Source organism: Myotis myotis, unplaced genomic scaffold (genome assembly GCF_014108235.1).
Source record: "Myotis myotis isolate mMyoMyo1 unplaced genomic scaffold, mMyoMyo1.p scaffold_m19_p_5, whole genome shotgun sequence".
NCBI classification, from domain to species: Eukaryota; Metazoa; Chordata; class Mammalia; order Chiroptera; family Vespertilionidae; genus Myotis; species Myotis myotis.
The window spans coordinates 31,627,594-31,649,024 of NW_023416357.1; the positions used below are offsets into that span (position 1 = coordinate 31,627,594).

The 21,431-nt window shown below is 37.0% G+C and overlaps 1 protein-coding gene across 19 annotated transcripts in view; it reads left to right on the forward strand.

Annotated features, from left to right (window-relative positions):
- Positions 1 to 21,431, forward strand: part of NDUFAF2 (NADH:ubiquinone oxidoreductase complex assembly factor 2) — a 167,728-nt gene that overhangs the window by 90,472 nt on the left and 55,825 nt on the right. For 15 of the 19 annotated variants that reach the window (XR_004967628.1, XR_004967630.1, XR_004967629.1 and 12 more), the window contains exon 4: positions 15,307 to 15,589. Coding sequence is in view for 3 of the 19 variants with exons in the window: in XM_036309859.1 (XP_036165752.1) it covers positions 15,307 to 15,558 (252 nt within the window). In the remaining 16 variants the exon portion in view is untranslated. Of the gene's footprint in view, positions 1 to 15,306; positions 15,627 to 17,953; positions 18,250 to 21,431 lie in introns of those variants that run through there. The other 4 variants (XM_036309859.1, XM_036309860.1, XR_004967622.1 and 1 more) reach the window with 4 other exon arrangements.

Consider the following 21,431-nt stretch of genomic DNA (forward strand, 5'->3'; position numbering starts at 1 on the left):
AAGGTCCTAGGTTTGATTCTGGTCAAGGGCATGTACCTTGGTTGCGGGCACATCCCCAGTAGGGGGTGTTCAGGAGGCAGCTGATCGATGTTTCTCTCTCATAGAACTAACTCTCTATCTCATTCCCTTCCCCTCTGTAAAAAAAAAAAAAAAAAAAAAAAAAAAAAAAAAAAAAAAAAAAAAAAAATTAATAAAAAATATTTTAAAAGAAGAAATGAAAGTATATCATTTGAGTGTTTTGACCTCTTCATGCACTTTTAACCATAAGCTAGTGTGCTTCTCTAACTGTAGGTATTTACTTATATATCATGCAAGAAAATTTTATGCCAGTTTGTGTTATAAATTTTTTTTGGTTTTCAAAACATCAATTTTAGGATCCTAAAAAGTAGTATCTCAAATTTCAAGTATCCACACATCTTCCTCTAAAAGGATTGCTTCCTGTATAGTCTATGCAAAGCTGAGGTCTGAGTTTGAGCTTAGGTTATTTTTAGCACATTTTTTCTTCTCTTTTGAGCTTTATCTGACTTTTAAGGAGCAGGACAGAAAAGGTGTTGTTTTTAAGTTGTAATAAATAAAGTCCTATTCATTATTTTTAGATATACTTGTACTCAATTCTTCTGAGATTTCATTATAACTTACTAGGTACATATTTAAAAGTATACAGAATTAGTTCTGAGTAGTTAACCTTCTGAGTCATATATCATCAGTTACTAAGACAAGTCTTATTTCAGTTTTAGAACTGGACTTACATCCGGAGTGAAAAAGGTTAAGGGAGTTAAAATGAGGTTAGGGGTTTTTTTTTAATTCACTTTTTTTCCCCCAGTTATCTCACCAAAACAATTTCTTGTGATTTTCTTCTTATTCTTTTTATGCTGGAGAAGTAATGATTTTCCTTATAATTTAAAAATAAAAATAAATAAATTGCTGCTGACCACTTTTATCAGATATAATTTGATTTCTTTAAATGGGAGAGTGGGATAATGATGTTTAAGAAAATGGTATTGATTTCTTTGGTGATGTACCCTCTAGGACACCAAGCCACAGTTGATTGCCTCTGATTTTATTATGTCTGTAGGCATGCCAGATTTTATTCTCAAATGCATATTATGACCATGATAAAACACTGTACTCATTTGCTAACTATATGATGTTGCTATGGTAATAAGGAATTAGGCATTTTTATGTATTTTCTCAGATATTTATATGTCCATTTCATTCAAATATACTTAATTTCCTTCTCCAATATCACATTCTGGTGTCACTATGATGCATTTCTTTACCAGTATTCCAAAACATGAGTAAATGGATATGTCATCCAGAGCAGGGTTTTTCAGCTTATGGGATACATTAGTGGATTGTGAAATCAATTTAGTGGGTTATAAGTATTTTTTCTTTTTAATGAAGTAGAAAAAATATGGGATAGAAAATACCAGCATATAAAACCTTACTAAGAGTATTATTTCCTGAAATTCCTGTTTCAGATACATACTTATAAATATATATATGTACCAAGTTGTGGTGTAAAATGTATTTCTTATTGTGATGGTTAATTGTTATGTGTCAACTTGGTTAGGCCACACTCTCAAGTATTTGGTAAAAAACAGTAGTCTAGATTTTGCTGTGAAGGTGTATTTGGGTGTGTGTTGTTTTTTCTAGATGAGATTAGCATTTTCAATAGATTTTGAGTAAACCAGATTACCCTCCATAGTGTAGATAGACCTCATTCATTCAGTTGAAGACCTAAGAGAAAAAAGACTGACATTCTCTGAGGAAGAGGGAATTCTGCCTGCCTGTCGACTGCTTTTGGACTTGAGCTGCAACATCACCTCTTCCCTGGATCTCCAGCCTACCAGGAAGATTTGGACTTATCAGCCTCCACAATTATGTGAACCAATTCCTTAAAACCAATCAATCTCTCCCCTCCCCCTATACATTTTCATATATATATATATATATATATATATATATATATACACACACACACACACACACACACACACACACACACACATGTTCATACACATACATACATGTATATACGATACTGAGTACCTGCTATGTGCCAGGCATTGTTCTAGGTATCTGGTGAAAATACGCATCTGGTGTAATTCACAGGGCTCTTTGTAATAGAAACAGTAAATATGGCATAGTGAAAGAAACAACCCAAATGTTTATTTGTTAATGAGTCATGATATGGCTGCTCGTTGGAAGCTGTCTGCTCACCACATTGGAAGCTGAGAAGCAAATGAGAAACTGATCAGAGTATCCCCTTGTCTGCCATGGCCAGTTTGGGTTTTATTCTAAGGACCCATTAAAGGATTTTAAATGAGAAGTGGCATGAAAGGTCAGTGTGAACATTAGATCATAGAAGTCCAAGGAAACCTATTAGGAGGTCATTGCAGACTAGCAAGAAATGGAAACAGTTGGCAATGGAAATGGAAAGAGCTGCATGAATCAAGATACATTTTGGAGGAGGAATTGACAAAATTTAGTGCTAAGTGGATGTAGGAGGTAAGGAAAATAGGAATAGTTTTAGTAAATGTACACAGTTGTGTAAGAGACATCCAAGTGGACACATCAATTAGATAGTTGGATATATGATTCTGGAGCTTGAAGAGTGGTCTGGTCTGAAATTTGAGATTCTTTGCCATATATAGACTGTAAAGGTGTAAGATTGGAAACAATTACTTAGGGGGAAAGTATAGAAAAAGAATAGGACCTCGAATTGAGTCCTGCAGCACTTCAGAGCTTTGGCTGAGAAGAAGGAACTAAAAGTTTGATATAAGATATTTGGATATTTTACAGGTATCTCAAATCCCATAAGTCTAAAATGAAACTCCTCTTTTCTTCTATTTCCCATCATGGTCCATGACATTATCTGTCATCACTCATCAGAAACTTGGGGATTGTCCTGATCTTGTTCACTTCCACATGGTGACCAAGACTTCCTTTTGAATATCTTTTAACAATTTGTCTTTTCTTCTCCATCTCACTCCCATAGTCTTGGGTTCTGCCCTAATGATTTCTCCCTTGCATTTCTGATTTCTCTATTCCAATCTTGCCTGCCTCCAATCCAATTTCTACAGTTGCCAGAGTCATTTTTTTTAACGTGCTATAGACATTTAAATCTTTCTGCTATGGTTGCCAGATTTCTCAAATAAAAATACAGGGAACCTACTTAAATTTAACTTTTAAACAAACAATGAATAATAATAAATGTAAGTGTGTCCCATGCAATATTTAGGATATACTTATACTAAAAAATGATCTGTTTTTATCTGAAATTCAAATTAAGTATTCTACTCTTTTACCTGGAAACCTACTCTTGCTTCAAAGTCAAAAAATGTTTCAGGGTTTCAGGATTAAACCTCAATGTCCTAACATTGCATGTCATATGAACCACTGACAGTGTCCTGAGTTTGCAGTGCTGCTTTACTCTTCCATTCCTGCAAACATGTACTTTATATCTTCCCAGAATGCCCCTGCTCTTCTCAGTTCTCTGGTTATTTTAAGACTCAGGCATCACCTTCTCTAGGAAGTCATTTCCAACCCCTAGTCCCTACCATGTATTGTAGACCATAATAGGAACACAAGCTTTCCTTCTGTTTCTCATATCATTATTTGCTTAATATCACAAAATTAATCATATTGTAATTTAATTAATATTTTTACCTATCTCTCTTCTCTAGATTGTGAATTCCTTAAGGACAAGGTAAAAATTGTGTCTTTTCACTCTGTATCCTTGGCACATATTGGGCTCTCGATATATAAATGAACCAATGAATGAGTGAGTGAGACAGAAGGCAAGAACCCATGCACATTAGCCACATAATTGGCCATTGGTGCTTACCCAGCTCTTCCCACCTTGACTCCTGGATAAGTCTGTGTTGCAGCAAGCCACCTCCTTGGCCTATCCTCCTCTCGGCTCTCAAGGAAGCTCCATTAGAGTATGAGCCAGGTTTTGTTTCCCGTATCTCCAGGCTTTGAATTGTAGGTGCTCAGGATACCTTTGTTTAGTAAAAGAAAGAATGAATAGTGCATGAATGAATGAGTATATCTTGGAGGACAGCCTTCAGCAGGACATTTTTTTATTCTCTAGGGCAGACTGTAAGCTGGAGCCCCAACTTCTCTAACTATATCTCACCTCTTCTTGCCCAACGCCTCTCTTCCCTTCCTTAACCTAGGACCGTGGTCGGCAAACTGCGGCTCGCGAGCCACATGCGGCTCTTTGGCCCTTTGAGTGTGGCCACAAAGTTTCAATCGCACTGCACGTGCGCCCGCACGTGGTATTTTGTGGAAGAGCCACACTCAAGGGGCCGCAGTTTGCCGACCACTGAGCTAGGAGATAACTGTTCTCCCTACAGCAGCTGGCGCATTACAGCTCAACAAATGTTAGCAACCATTCGCAGATGGAACCTCCTCTTCCTCCAGGGCTCCAGGGCTCTGCCACTTATTTCCCTGTTCAGGAACCCAGGTCTGGAAAGCTATGGGGCCTGACATTGCTTTCTCTCCCAGGGATTGTGGTCTTACCTTCTCACACAAGGGAGTAAGGTTTCCTTTGTCTCCCACCAGGGCAATTCAATTAAGTAAGACTAAAGTTAAACAAGCCTATTTATTTTTTTATTAATGTTTATTGGCTAAATTTCTTTTTTAATTAAATAATTGTATCTTTATGCTTAAAGTCTTTTTTTCATATACTAGTATATGGAAGTTCATTTATATCAAAGGAAATACCACCTACAAAACTATTAATGACTTAGGCTCTGTGATTATAGTTCATTTTAATGACATTTTGAGATTTAATAATCTGGCTCAAGTTCAAAGAAAGAAAACTCAATGCCAGAAATTCCTAGCCAGCAAGGAATATAAACAAATTTTACAATTGTCTCCTCAAATAACAAGAATAATTGAGATCAACTTCTTGCAATTAGAAATGTTTTGAAAAAAGTACAGGGGAAAAGTTCAAGAAAGCATGTCAAAACAACAAAACTCAGTCTAATGTTCATTATTGTAACTGATCAAAGTCTGTTTGCAGTATATTTGAATGTTAATAAATTAAATGTGACATTGATTTGGCAGAGGCACACTAGTAATTGGCAAAAACACATAGCAGGAGCAGCTTCTGCTAAAGCAGAACTTGCTTGGTTGTTGTTTCATTCTAATAGATTTCTTAGCAACCCAGTGCTATCATACGAACCTAACTGTCATTTATTTACCCTTTTGGTTTCTACTCCCATCCAGGCAAGATTAAATTCATTTTTTATTACTAATCTAGCAGGTGTTGCCTCTGGTCTGAACACAGAGTACCTTTTGGTGACCTTGTACCTCTCCCGTTTTTCTCTTATCTCTTTCACATATTAAAAAAGGGTGATCTAATAACTTATTATTATATTCTGTCAGTTCAACTTATAGTACTAAAAATGTAGTTTAATTAAACAGTTTGGCAGTATTTTTAAGCTTAGGCATTCTGTTGCATTTGCTAGGCCTGAATTTTTTCATGGTATGTTATAAAATTGACACTGGAAAAAAATATTCAGCTTACAACATTTTGAAATAGTTGTTCCCCAAATTCCCATTGTAGTTATGTTGATTGTGGGGCAGGGGTGTATAATATATTTTAGGAGGCCATTTTCTGAATAAGACCCTTCTACAGTAACCGACGTCTATGGTTTAGGGACCTGGAACGTACTTTGTGCCAAATAGTCACTTGCAATCTATTTACTAAATCTTTTTTGTATTTTTCAAAAATGTTTTTTCTTAAATTGACTCAAAGTCAATGTACTCATATTTAAATTTTTAAATGTTCAAGGTTAAAACTTGAGAGATAGATATAGGGTTAGGAAATTGAGGTCTTGAATTATATTATGAAAACCATTATTTATACATACATATGGCAAAAATGTATAAGCACACTAAATTAAAAAATACTACTAATGTTTTACATATCTTAAATTAGTAATAATGAATAATTTATTATTTATAGTTACTGTCTGTTACTTACTAGGTAATATTTCTAAAATGTTTTGTATGTATATGTAGAACTGCATCCAAATATTCAATTCCACTTAATAGTATGACTCAGAGTTGTTCACTCCCACACCTGTGGTCCAAGTGTGGCCCCTGAGATGCAGAATGGCAGAGAGACAGAAGAATCTTTGAGTAACCTTTTAACTCACTCAGATATATTTCTCAACCTTTCTCTTTTCCTGATACTCATCAAGTAAACTAAACTTTCTTCCAGTTACTATAACTCCAACAGAGAGCACTTGTGGTCAGTTCTCTCTCTCTTCTCAGATACTAGAGTGCAGTTCAAGGTCCAGCTTTACAATGCTTCAGTTTCCTTTATCTCTCCCAAGGCATCATCACAGAGACCTTAGTCCTAGTCTGCCATTTGTTGTACCTCTTTTTTGTAGTTCTAGTATCCATTTCTTTTATCTAATATCTCCCACAGCTATAACTATATATTAGAGCTGATTTTTTTCACCATCTTGGAAAATTCCAAGAATGTACTAGAATATCACATAAGGGACTGTATGATTGGAGTGGGATTATATTGTGCCTAACATCTATGCATGACTTGTAAGTCAACATGTTAGTAGATTGCATTTTCAAGCTTTGTTTTTGTCTGTATTTTATTAATAAAAAAACTTTAAAAGCTTTTTATCATTACCATACCTAGCAATTTACAGCATTGAATACAACAATAGTACAGCTAGTATTAGGGCTCTTAAGCAGGGCTCTTAGCAAAGACTTGGCATTGGAAAGGGATTAAGCTACAAACTTTTGTATGCTTGAGTTCACATCACTGAATTAATGAATAGTATGCAATAAATAACCATTACTGTGACTATTCTACAAAAACAGGGATGAGCTTGTTAAAGACATCCAGAGCTTTTTCTTGTTTTTAAATATTTTTTTCAGTATAATCCTTCACAAACAATGGTAATTTATAATGTGACATAAAGAAACTCTGTAGACTCAAATACTTAATACTTTACAGCTGAATGTCTGTTTTCCCAATGTCAAACATAAGCAAATTTGCTCCAACTGAACATTCCTACTGTCTGTTGAAAGGAGAAAAGTTGTCACAGAACAATAGTCATTCGTAGAAGATGTATTTAAGGAGAGGTTTGAAATAACAGATTAGATACAGCTCATGCTTTTTCTATTGTCATTATGGTTTCTTTCTCTTCTTCCCTGAGATTGGTATCCTTCAATACTTCATTCCCAGGGACTCTTTGATGTGACCTTCTGAGAATGGAGTTGACCTCATGCATGACTTTCTAATTGTTAACTCCACTGCACTCAGCTTCAGATGGAGTTCCATTGTTGACATACTCCTCTAAGTCCCAGACCAGGGAAGCCAAGGACAATGGTATATGACATGGAAGACTTGGTGGGCAGAAGCACTTTGTCAGATAGGAATAGGGAGGGAATGAGGCATTGTCCTCCCTCCCAGATAGGTGCTATTAATTTGAGGGCTGCATATGATCACTACAGACCTCTTGCCTTTCAGGCTGCACTTCTCAACTTAGTGGTAACTGATATCTTTGCAAAGCTTGAAAAGTCCTCTAGGTGGGGATACAGTCATGATATGCCTCAAAACCCACAGCAGTAGTTTCAGTGGACAGTATGATGATGTTCCTCATTTGCTGAAGGATTTTGAAGGAGGTGGATATAAAGTTAAGGGCATTGAGTACCTAACAGAATGTCCAAAGATCTAGCATTTTCCTCTGCAATGAAGTTCTTCATTCTGATCATTTCTGGTGCTATTCGTTCCTTTATGTAGATTTGAATTTCTGTTTATCTCATTTTCCTTCCGTCTCAAGGACTTTCTTTAATGTTTCTTGTAGAAGAGGCAAGCTTGTGAAAAATTCAGCCTCTATTTGTCTGAAAATGTCATGACACCTTTATTTTTTAGGGATATTTTCACTGGATACAGGATTCTAAGTTGAGAGTTTTTCTTTTCTTTCAGCACATTAAAATAATTATAATGTTTTATACCTTGCATTGTTTCTGATGAGAACTGTAGTATTTATCTTTTTTAAAATCCTCACTCACGGATATGTTTCCATTGATTTTAGAGAGAGAGGAAGGAAAGGGGGGGAGTGAAAGTGAGAGAGGAGGGAAGAGAGAGAGAAAGAGAGAGAGACACATTGATCGATTGGTTGCCTCCCGTACACACCCAGTCTGCAACCTAGGCAAGTGCCCTGACCGGGAATTGAATCTGCGACCTTTTGGTGTATGGGACCGTGCTCCAACCAGCTGAACTACTGGCTAAGGCAGTGATATGTCTTTTTGCTATAGCTGGTTTTAAGATTTTCTCTTTATCATTAATTTTTAGCAATTGATTTTGATGTGCTTTGGTTTTGTACTTATCCTGCTTGGAGTTTTGTGGGGGTTTTTTTAGTACTTTGGCTATGTAGATTTATATATTTATCTATTTGGAATATCATCAGTCATTATTTCCTCTCCTCCTTTTTTTTCTCTTTCTATGACTCCAGTTACATGTATGTTGGGCTGCATAATATTGTCCTACAGCTCACTGAGGTGCTAGTTCATTTTTTTAAACTTTTTATCTCTCTTGCTTCAGTTTGGATAATTTCCATTGCCTTTAGATCCATTGTTCCTCTGTAGCAGTGGTCGACAAACTGCGGCTCGGCAAACCATGGCTCGCGAGCCACATGCGGCTCTTTGGCCCCTTGAGCGTGGCTCTTCCACAAAATACAGACTTCTACGCATGGGTCACGAAGTTTCAATTGCACTGTATGTGCGTGCCCCCACGTGGTATTTTGTGGAAGAGCCACACTCAAAGGGCCAAAGAGCCGCATGTGGCTTGTGAGCCACGGTTTGCCGACCACGGCTCTGTAGTGTCTAATCTGCTGTTAAGCATATGCATTAATTTTGTTTTCATTTTACATATTGTATTTTCACCTCTAGAAGTTCAATTTGTGTGTGTGTTTTTTTAATAATTTCTATTTCTTTTCCATTTATGTTCACTTTCCTCTTGGACATTGAACATATTTCTAGTAGTTGTGATAAAATCCTTGTCTGTTAATGTCATCATTTCTGCCATATTTGGTTCTGTTTCTATTGACTGGAAAGGTTTGAATTAAAAGATTAAATACAGCTCATGCTTTTTCTATTGTCATTATGGTTTCTTTCTCTTCCCTGAGATTCGTATCCTTCAATACTTTATTCCTGGGACTCTGATATGACCTTCTGAGAATGGGGTTGACCTCATGCATAACTTTCTCATTGTTTTTGATCACCTTTTCTTCTTCACTTCTTGATTGAATGATGAACAATGAAATAGTATATTGTTTACAATATTGTCTGGATTTTGTTGTCTTCCTTTAAAAAATGTTGAGGTTTGTTTGGGAGTACATTTTATGTGAATCATTGCAAACTTTTGGAGACTTATTTTTAAGTTCTGTTAGAGTGGATCTAGGCCAGTGCTGTCCAATAGGAGTTTTTGCATGATGAAAATGTTTTATATCTGCACTTTCCAATATGGTGTCCAGTAGACACATTTGGCTATTGTGTCTGGTACAATTGAAGGACTAAATCATTGTAATCAATTTAAATAACAATGTTACTAGTAGCTACTGTAATAGACAGTGCCAGTCTAGAGTTACCTCTACTGGCATACCAGTTTATCCTTACTCCTAAGGAGGGAGCTTTTGCAAGTCTTTATATGAATGCCCTACCTGTTCAGTGAGGAATCTCTAGCTAATTAGAACTTGAATGTCTCCTAGTCTCATGCAAACTCCAGCAGTTGTTTGGTTTAATTATTCTTTAACCAGGAATTGACCTTCATGGTCCTCTAGACTCTCACCCTACCACATACAGCTTAATGTTCAGCTCAACACTCAAGTGGGTCCTTATGCTCATTTCTAGTAATCTTTCGGTGTGTTCTGGTACTCTACCCCACAAATTTCAGCTTCCTCAGTCCCCCCAATCATCACTATCTCTTTAGCTCAATGAGACCTCCAACCTCTACTTGGATTCCCCCACCCTGAGTAGCAGCCCATAATATGCTGCTACACAGAAAGCTGAGGTGATGCAGAGCTTATCTCATTTGTATCCCTTCTCTCAAGGATCACAGTATTGCACTGCCTGTTGTTTACTATTTTTTGTTCAGTTTTCTAGTTGTTTATAGCAGGAGATCTAGTCTGGCACTAATTATTCCATCTTGTTCTCAAATCTGTGGATTGTACCTTATTAACACTTTTTATCTCAATCCAGTGGTAATGGTTGCTGCCTTTGTTGGAGGCTGTAGCACATTAAAACATTGGAGACTTTTCATCCCAGCAAATTATGAATATTTACAAAATTTTCACAAAAAAAGTTATTCAATGTACATCACAAACTAGTGGGTTAAAATTTTTTAGTACTTAAAGTATTAAAGTATAAGTATTGAGACTGTTTTTGCACCCTGAGATGAAAAAGAGGATTGGATACAAGTTATGGTGTGTTTATTTTTTAATGGAATGGAATAAGTAATCATTAAAATCCACCTGTACCCATTTTTGTTGGTACTGTTCATTAGTCATTTCTTTTCCAGCCCCTACAGTAGCCCATTGAAGAAGACAGTATTGCCCTAGCCAGTTTGGCTCAGTGGATAGAGCATCAGCCCTTTGACTCAAGGGTCCCAGGTTTGATTCCAGTCAAGGGCATTTACTTGGTTGAGGCCCATCCAGGAGGCAAACAATTGATGTGAAAGTCATATAGATGTTTCTCTCTCTGTGAATCTCTCCCTCCCTTTCACTGTCTCTAGAAATCAATGAAAATATATACTCAAGTGAGGATTAACAACAACAACAAAAGAGAGTATTGTTTTCTCCATCCTATATAATAAAAGGGTAATATGTAAATTGACCCTAACCATGGAATGACTGGTCGCTATGACACGCACTGACCACCATGGGGCAGACGCTCAATGCAGGAGCTTCCCCCTGGTGGTCAGTGCTCTTCCACAGGGGGAGTGCCACTTAGCCAGAAGCCAGCTCATGGTTGGCCAGCACAGCAGCGGTGGTGAGAGCCTCTCCCGCCTCTGTGGCAGTGCTAAGGATGTCCAACTAATGGCTTAGGCCGGGGGGGGTGGGGGGTGGGCAGGAGCAGGCCTAAGACATTAGTCAGACATCCCACGAGGGGTTCTGGACTGTGAGAGGGCACAGGCCCAGCTGAGGAACCCTGCCGAGCACACGAATTTTTGTGCACCAGGCCTCTAGTTTTACATAAGAGGAAACAGACACCGAAAGGGTTAAGCAACATTGACAGGGTCACCCAGCTCGTAAAATGGCAAAACTGGGATTTGTATACAGGTAGTCTTGCTTTAGAGCCCATGTTCTTAACCACTATTAACAAACTTCCAGAAGACCTAACAATGTGACTAGTATACACATGAGTATTTAAGATGTAAATATTTATACATGCGCTGTCACTTTATTCTCATTTTCAGATAAAGAAACCGAGACTGAGCCCTGGCTGGTTTAGCTCAGTGGATAGAGGTCAGTCTGCAGACTGAAGGGTCCCAGGTTCGATTCTGGTCAGGGGCACGTGCCCAGGGTTGCAGGCTCAATCCCCAGTAGGGGGCGTGCAGGAAGTAGCCGGTCGATGATTCACTCTCATCATTGATATTTCTATCTCTCTTCCTCTCCTTTCTTGTCTGAAATCAATAAAAACATATTAAAAAAGGAAGGAAGGAAGGAAGGAAGGAAGGAAGGAAGGAAGGAAGAAGAAGGAAGGAAGGAAGGAAGGAAGGAAGGAAGGAAGGAAGGAAGGAGGAAAGAAGGAAGGAAGGAAGGAAGGAAGGAAGGAAGGAAGGAAGGAAGGAAGGAAGGAAGGAAAAGCAAAGGGAAGGGAAGGAGGGAGGGGAGGGGAGGGGAGAGGAGAGGAGGAAGGAAGGAAGAAGGGAGGAAGGAAGGAAGGAAGGAAGGAAGGAAGGAAGGAAGGAAGGAAGGAAGGAAGGAAGGAAAAAGAAAAGAAAAGAAAAGAAAAGAAAAGAAAAGAAAAGAAAAGAAAAGAAAAGAAAAGAAAAGAAAGAAAAGAAAAAAGAAAGAAAGAAAGAAACTGAGACTGAAAAAAGTTAAGTGGCTTTCTTGGTGTCACCGATAGTCAGAAGTAGATTTGGAACTGAAACTATATTTTTGTCAAGGTACTCTCTGTAGATGATCATCATAGTGCTTTTTTTTAAAATGAAAAATGAAATACTGGAAACAACAATGAGGTATTCCTTAAATAAATCATGGCACAATGCAAGTGATAAAATACCACACAACCATCTTTTTTTCTAAAATATTAAAGAATATTTATTGACAGGGAGTAAAGCAGTAATAGTATATAAAAGGATAAATACTTATTTTGAATATATTAACATTCATGTGAAGGAAGGCCCACTTACTCTCAGTTTATCCCTCTACAAAACTGAAAGAAACATACTGTTTTTTACTGATAAACATATTGAGACTTAAGATGATATTGTTCCAAGAGAATATAAGGAAAATTCATGCTTTATGGCAGTTTCTACTGTAAAATAGGCTTTCTTACAAAATGACATGTTTATCTGTAAGTCTACAAATTCCTATTTTTCTACTTATCTACTTTCATTTTATCTATTCCAAATATTTACAAAACTAGATTTCCTTTCATAAATGATTTATGTTGTTTAACTTTAATGGAAGCTGTTAGCAAGGGTCTGATAACAATTAGTTTTGTTTGAAAAGACAAAAAGGAAAATTCTTTTTTAGGAAAAATTAGTCTCCATGTTTTTCAATTCTGAAATCTTTATCCCATCTTCATATGTTAAATTAATTAACATATTTTGATTGGCTCTCCATTTGCCTAAATAGTTGTTATCAGAAACTGAGTGGTCAGAGTAATGGTAAGTAAAGAGAAATTATGTGAAGGCAGGAAAAAAGAACAGCTTTCTGCCGTCCACTTCCTTTTATGCAGAAGGCAGAAGCTTGCACCAGCTGTAAGACTGCAACAGTAGAACTGAAGCAAATAAGTAGGTACAGGCAGCTTCAGGCCATATGGCTGATCCTCATACAAAAGCCAGGCAAACCAGTATCTCCGTAGGCTCTTGCTACCCATGTTGGGTTACTAGTGCAAGTTCAACTCAGTCCTGAACCTTTCATTCTGCTCAAGAGAAAGACCTTCCATGAAAACAAGGTTCATTGAGGATCTTGAAGAGTATGGAAGCATGGCAAGTATTTACTTCTACTTCCACTATTCCCAGTATAATATTGAGGGAGATCCTTTATGATATGTGGTCATATCACCTGAGAATTTTACAGTGTATGAGAGGCAAAGATTACTCTCACCCTCACTCACAGCAACTGTCCCCAACTCATAGTTACTATGGTTATTAAACTATATGTGGGGAATTGTCTATTTTGTGGAAATTACAAGAATATTTATATTCTTTCCCTCATATGTTTGCTTTGAGAGGGAAGTTTCATTTGATGGGCCCTTTGTGTCTAAAAGTCCGTAACACTATAACCCCCAAAACCTTTTTTTCCCTTTAAGTACAAACCATTATTTTAAATACTAAAGGCCTGGTGCACCAATTCGTGCATAGGTGGGTCCATCCAGCCCGCCCCCATCAGGCTGATCAAGGGTGGAACCAGCCATGGGGAGGGGCCACGGGGCAGTTGGCTGGCTGGCTCCTCCCCCTGGTTGAACTCCCAGTCAAGGGGACAATTTGCATATTAGCTTTTTATTATATAGGATTGGTGCTTATGTTTTTAAAGGACTATTGTTACTTGAAATTCATTTGAGAAACCAAGATTGCATCATACATTTAGATTCCCAGATGTTGCTGTTAAGTGTCATATATATTTTGTAAGTGTCATTTTAAAGTGTTGAAATTAACAATTAACTTGGTAGTACTTGGTTTTGTCAGTGTTGTCAGATACATTACATTAACACATTTTTTTATGTTATATGTTCTTTTTTAAAAATTAGAAAATAACATAGCAAAAAGAACATTAAAATGGTCACCCATTTAGAATTGATCATGAAGACATAAGAGAAAGAAGTAATCAGCAAAAAAATATGATGACTGAATTTCATGTTTTTAAGATGCACATCTTTTCAAATTTTAACATCTCTGAAACCAGCTGTGAAGGAGTATTAATTGCTTTCTAGTGGTGCAAACAATGGTGCTTTTTAATTTGATGGCCTTGTCCTATATAATAAAAGCTTAATATGCTAAGTGTACGGTCGACTGGTTGGCCATTCAACCAATCAAAGCATAATATGCTAATGATATGCTAAGGCTGCTCAACTGCTTGCTATGATGTGCACTGACCACCAGGGGGCAGATGCTCCAACCAGTAGGTTAGCTTGCTGCTGGGGTCTGGCTGATCGGGACTGAGCAAGATGGGCTGGACACGCCCTGGAGCCCTCCCGCGTTCCCTCCTCAGCTGGCCAAACTCCCACATCTCTCCCCGGCCCCAGTTGTGTCCCTCGGCCTGGCCTGTGCCCTCTCACAATCCAGGACCCCTTGGGGGATGTCGGAGAGCTGGTTTCAGCCTGATCCCGCAGGCCAGGCCGAGGGACCCCACGAATTTGTGCACCAGGCCTTTAGTATTTAATAAAAGACAGTGACAGATTCCTTGTAATTTGGGGTGTACAGATAGAATAGCAAGTCTGAGAGACAGGCTGCATTGCAAACTGCTTGCACTGGTTTGAGGCAACATTTCCATTTGCAAAGCGCTCCCTGGAACTGATGTGTAGAGCATGCTCAACTCTCTAGTTCTATTCTTCTGCTTAACTGCCATACCACTCCAAAGCAGAAAAAGCAGATGGGCTTGTTCTGGCAAGATAGAGGGTGGCCTTAGCATCCATACTTTAACTCCCACAGAGTAGACTGGTAGGGGCATCATTTCTGAGGCCATCTTTCCTTCAGTTCATCTCCAGTAAAAAGTATGATTACTGATGATCAGCTTTCAGGCAGAAAATAGCTGTTAAGCTTAGAAAATCTTTGATAGAGTGACTGTTATGCTGTTGTGTAATATTTCATGTTAAGTAGTTTGTTTCACTTATTGAGTAGTAAATATTTCTATGTTATGGTCCTTCACATCTTTTTATTATAGTAAATAAGGACAGAACTATTTAATTCAAGTAACTCTGGTATGTAATATAGCTTTTTCAAACATCTTGTACATATCTATGTATTATTTGAATACAAAGCAAGTATATACTTTATTTTTTACTAGCTATTTTTTAATACAACCTGTAGGTTGGGTTTTCTTCTAAATAGAAATTTAAGTTTCTCCTATCTATATATTCATGCAGGAAATACTAAAGAATGAAAAGTATAGAGAAGAAATTAAAATAAAAAGCGAAGAATTTTATGAAAAAGAAAAACTCCTTAGTAAAGAAAGCAATGAACTCTTGGCTCCACCAATTGAAACTCAGATTAAAGGGCATGCATCTGCCCCATACTTTGGAAAAGATGAACCATCAGTGGATCCCACCAGCACTGGTCAAACCTTTCAACCGGGATCCTGGATGCCACAAGACAGCAAGAAGAAGAGCAATCAATGAGTGCCGTGGTAAAAAGTAGTTTCATTTATATGTATGTGACTATTTTAACAAATAAAAGTAAAAAATTACTTTGTGACTTTATGACTATATACCAGCCGTGGGCAAACTACGGCCCATGGGCCGGATCCGGCCCGTTTGAAATGAATAAAACTAAAAAAAAAAAAAAAAAAAAGACCGTACCCTTTTATGTAATGATGTTTACTTTGAATTTATATTAGTTCACACAAACACTCCATCCATGCTTTTGTTCCGCCCTCCTGTCCAGTTTAAGAACCCATTGTGGCCCTTGAGTCAAAAAGTTTGCCCACCCCTGCTATATACAATAGTTCTCTATTCCATTAAGTTTAAGAATTCGTTTCTTTTAGTATGCACAAGAAATGTGAGGAATGTGCTTAGTTTTTCCCTCCTTGGATTGTTCCCATAAGAAGTATAATATAGCTGGAAATGCTCAGGATTTTGGATCCTTATCATTTAAGGACCTCCAAGATATATCTTGGTAGAAATGATAAGGATAATGACCTCTCCTAAATGATTAAATATAAAAGAAAAAAATGAGAAGACTACTATTTCTGGAAAGGCATTCTCTAAGGTTCTAAGGATTAATCAAGAATATAAAAATTGAAGCCTAGCCAGTGTGCTCAGTTTTTGAACGTCGACCCATGAACCAAGAGGTCATGGTTCAATTCCCAGTCAGGGCACATGCCAGGGCTGCGGGCTCAATCCTCAGTAGGGGGCGTGCAGGAGGCAGCCAAATGATGAATCTCTCTTATCATTGATGTTTCTATCTCACTCTCGCTCTCTCTCCTCCCCTTCATCTCTGAAATCAGCAAAAACATATTTTAAAAAAAAACAACACATACATAAAATTGGATAAAACATGTTTAGACCAAGAAAACTTGATTGATAAATGGGGAAAAACAAAACAGAAAAACCGTATGCCCTCGATGAGTAGATGGGACAAAAGCTAGCTAGCTTATTGATTGAGGATGGAGTTGAGGACAAGAATTAGGGCCATTAGAAGCAGACTATCCATCACAAAAGTCTGAGAGAAGAGTAAACAGAAATAGTACAATTACTAGAATTCCATGAGATTAAAAATTACTTTGAGAAAATGGAAAATAGGAGAGGGTTCTAAGAGAGTGATTCCACTGATAGTGGGGATTCCCGTGACTTGTATATTGAAGAAAAATGTAGATGGATGACAACATTAAAACACTGATTTTATACAAAGGTATTTTTGAAGGGTCATATATTTTTTGAAGTGTACAACCTAGTTTTGTTGCTAGCTAGTCTTCTAATTTTAATACAGAGTTCTTTTCACAGTGTTTGGCCTTTTAATAGGCACTCAATAAATATGTACTGAATAAATGACCCAAATGTTAATGCTTTGAATAATATAAGGAAATCCTTGGGTAAGTGTTAACAATGAACTCCTAAAACAAAGGTTAAGATTTTTACTTAATAGATGGTAAAATTTTTTATTGCTTAATAAACTACAGAAAAATACTTCATAAAATATACTAAAACAAGTAATCAAATCTAATCACTGTAAATACTGATTTAATGACAAAGCTGCTAGATGATAATACTAATATTCCAGCAGCCCTATTACTATCTCTTTATATCATTAATCAAACCTCAATTCTCAAACGTCTCCCATCTTGAACAATTGGCTTCTCAACCTGACAACTCTTCCATGCTAATAGCTAGATGATCAGTCACAAGTCTCTCAGGCAATAAGGGAATATGAGTCAGTTTACCAGCTAAAATCTCAGGATATTGTGCTGTACTTTCATGGTGTGTTTGTTTGTTTGCTTGCTTTTGTTGCTGCTTATTATTTTCATTTTTACTATACATTTCCTTTCCTTTTTGTTAAATTTTCATTTACATTTCATACCCTTTTTGTTTTTAAAGTGTTTATAGATTAAACAGTACATTAGACATGTGCTGTATATAAGGTTAAAACAGGGAATCATTTGGATGTCTGGAATGTATTAATTCAATTTACATTATTTCTAGTGGGAAAAAATGATTTGGTTTCAAACAGCCGTCTGGAACAAATTAAGTTCAAGAAACGAGGTTCCACTGTAGAAAGTATTAGTACATTTTACCATAGAGGCAAAAAAGGAACTAGGCTACATAAAAATAGGTAAAATTTATAGTATAATTGATTGTAAATTAAGATTAAGATGTTCTTGAATTCTAGATTACAAGAAAAATTGTAAATATCCTAACATGCTAGAATATTTCTATTGCCAAATTCATATTAGCTTAATGTATCTCTTGTGCTAGTAAATGTTTGCCATATATATATAGCCTGTTTATAGACATCTAAGGTATGACAGAATTTATATTGCTTTTAATTTATATAGTTTTCATTTAAAATATTTTACAGAAGCAGCAAAAAAATGTATTTTTTAAAATTTCCAGCCGAGTTCTTGTGGGAAAATACCTTATGTTACAGTAAGATGGTACCGGCCCACCATCATTTGAATATGCACTTTCAAAGTCATTTTGAAAGGTGAGGAAGTTTGTAGTAATCCATTCACACTCCTTTCCTCAAGGCTAACATTTTTAGGATGACCGCTTGACTGTTAGGTGGTATCAGAATAGAGTTAAATGTCCTACATAATAACTGATCTGTAATCTTGACCTAATTAACAGTCTTTTCATTATACTTGGCTTTTAGGCCAGGCACATGCAAAGCAGAATTAAAGCATTAAATAAAATATTAGCTTGTCTACAATATTTCATATTTTAAATTGTTATATTTTGGACATTTATAATTATTTTAAAGAAAATGTTTTTCACCTCTTCAAGACAGACTTCAAAACTATGCAATTTTTAAAAAAATTTAAGTACTTTCTCAGAGGTAAATCCTTCCTGATTTCTTATGCCTCTACAATACATGTATATAATATATATTTTTAATCAATATTGGGCTTATTATATTTTAAGAACTATTTCAGTATAGAAAATGTGTTGGCTGTTGGGTTTAATACTATAAATCTAGCTTATTAGCTATGCTTTGGATATTTAAAGTTAAAAATCAACAAAAATGGAAGAAATAATTTTTCCCTATTATCTGTTACCTGTTTCCATTCCTACTTTTACTAACATATTTCTAGCTATCATTTTTCTTTTTAATTTTTATTTCTTAATTAGCATTGAGCCAATACCATTATATTTTCTTAAGGCCATCTCATTACCCACACTATTTAAAATAAAACCTGAATTTATTTAGCCAAAGCTTTTTGTTTGTGTTCTTTGAAGAAAAAATTAGAGGTGAGAGTCTATAATAGTCAAATTAAGTTAAAAGACTCCAACATAGATGAAGGAATGAATCCTAAGTTTTACCTTATGTTTCTAAAACTTTTGGTATTTGAACATGGAATCCCTTTTAATGTTTGAGAGATACAGAATTTGTCCAGATAGGATATCAACCAGTGATACTATAACCAATTGCAAACATAAAAGCAATCATTCCTAAATAGAAACCAAACTTTCTCTAAGTGAAAAGCATATGAGGTGTAAAGTGCCCCTTGCCACTTTCCCTTACTTCATCTATAAGAAAAGATGGAATGGGTAAGGAGCTGTTAATTATAATTTACTAGAGGCCTGGTGCATGAGGATTCGTGCACAGAGGTGGGGAGAGGGGGGCAGGGGGGTTCCCTCAGCCTAACCTGCACTCTGTCCAGTCTGGGAGCCGTCAGGGGAGCCCTCTCCAATCCGGGAGCCCTGATGGCTTAGGCCTACGCTCTGTGGTTCTCTGCTCTCTGCGGGGCCTGGCTGCTCTGAGCCTGCTGCCCAGATGCTCTCCGCTGCCTCAATCTTCTAGTTTTGTTATAAGAAGCTTTTCCTTACAAAAGACAATTTTCTCATATCTCCATTTTCCTTCTTCATGCTCAGCTGAAGACCTTTCTCCTGCCCAGAGGCCCTCCATGGGTGGGGCGGAACACTTGTGTCGTCACCATGGCAACAATGCAAACATCCTGGCCCGGCCACCGCCATCTTTGTCACATCAATTTGCATATCCCCTCCTTATTGGCTATGGGCACCATCTTTATTATGGAGTGACAGTCAATTTGCATATCCCCTTTATTACATAGGACTAGAGGCCCAGTGCACAAAAATTCATGCACTCAGGCAGGCGGGGTCCCTCAGCCCTGCATGCCCTCACGTAGTCTGGGAGCCCTCAGGGGGCCTCCCTCTGTGGGAGGCGACTGGGTGGGCCATCGGGATGGCGCCAGCCAGCAAGCAGCCGGCTCTGACCCCTCTCCCCCACCCATCATGCCTCTGCTACTGCTGGTTGCCGCTCTCCCCCCCCCACCCCCCCCCCGATCGCCATCCCCTCCCTCTGCCTGCTGACACATGCCTTGGCTGGCCCCGCCCCCTGGGTTGTTCCACTGTTCGGTTAATTTGCATATTACACTTTTATATAGGATTTCAACATTGGGTTTCAAGCTCATAGCTTCCTAAGCTTATTTCCAGTTTGTTTACTATAATTTCAAGAAATAAAGTTAGAAATGCCCTTGCACATCTTGATACAGTAGTAATACCATGCTGAAGTTTATCACATGGACACGAGGGATCAAATTTCGACCCACAAACTTCGCAGAGAGGAGGAGGGGTTTTTAAATGTTTGCTACAGGCAGCCTGTCTTTTTTCCCCCAAAACCAGCCAAAAAAAAAAAAAAAAAAGGTGATTGTATTACTTCTCAGAACTTCAAACAATATAAGTAGGCAATTTTTTAAAAGAAGTATTCTGGATAATAGTAAATGTGATTCTTTTAACTACAGTGCTATTTGTTTCAATGAGAAAAGATTAATTTTTCTTAAAAATCCCAAATCTCACAGTAGGCTCAATTTTGAATTCCCACCCCCATAAACAAACACACACACACACACACACACTAAGACACACACACTAAGACACAGACACAATATTGTAAAATCTACTGACCTTACATGTATAAAAAGGCTTCATAAGTGTTGGGAAAAGCTAAAGAAACAACAAATGCCATATGCCAAACAAACATAAAATTGGCATATGTTTAAGACTATAAAAGAAATTATAGAAAAAAATATTTCAGTTAAATTAATACCTTTAAAGTATCACAACAGAACCAATGAAACCACAGCTTTAATAGATAACTAAGAATTAAGAGGAATATTTCTTTTGTGGTAGTACTTTTACTCTAAAATGTGGCCATAAGTGAGACCTATGTATATAAATACCTTTTGTGAACAACTTGATGGCAGAAACCCAAAAGCATTTTAGATATATCTTAACCTAGTTTTTTCTTAAACTGGCTTATGCAGACACGAGGGTCAGTAGTTATACCTAAGCATTTTTTTAAAGTATTGTTTTCATTTCAATAATACAAAAAGCATATCTTGATCACCTGAATTACTAGCTCATAACTAAACACTGGGTTATTTCAGTGCCTAGGGTTGCAATGTGTTGTTTACAATGGCATCAAGTAGGAACTGACAACCTAAAATAGTGGTAGTATTGTTCATATCAGTCCATAAACATACTTGGTTGGGGTCCTTAGGTTCTCATTTAAGAAACATTAGCCTCAACTTTTACAAGTATGCTTATTTACAAATGAAATTCATAACCCTTTGAAAAGTCTAACTTTCATAACATAACTAACTTCAATTATTTAATCACCCCGCCCCCCCCCAAAAAAACTAAAGCCCCTTATAAAAATTATCAATTTTATTTCAATATCTACTTTCATTTTTAAATTAAAGCTGTTGGATAATTTCTGTAATTTAGAATTCATTATCAGGATGAGGAAAATATTAATGAGCTATTAAATAGTGATAGCAAGTAAAATTTTGGACCATGCACTTAACTTATGAAAT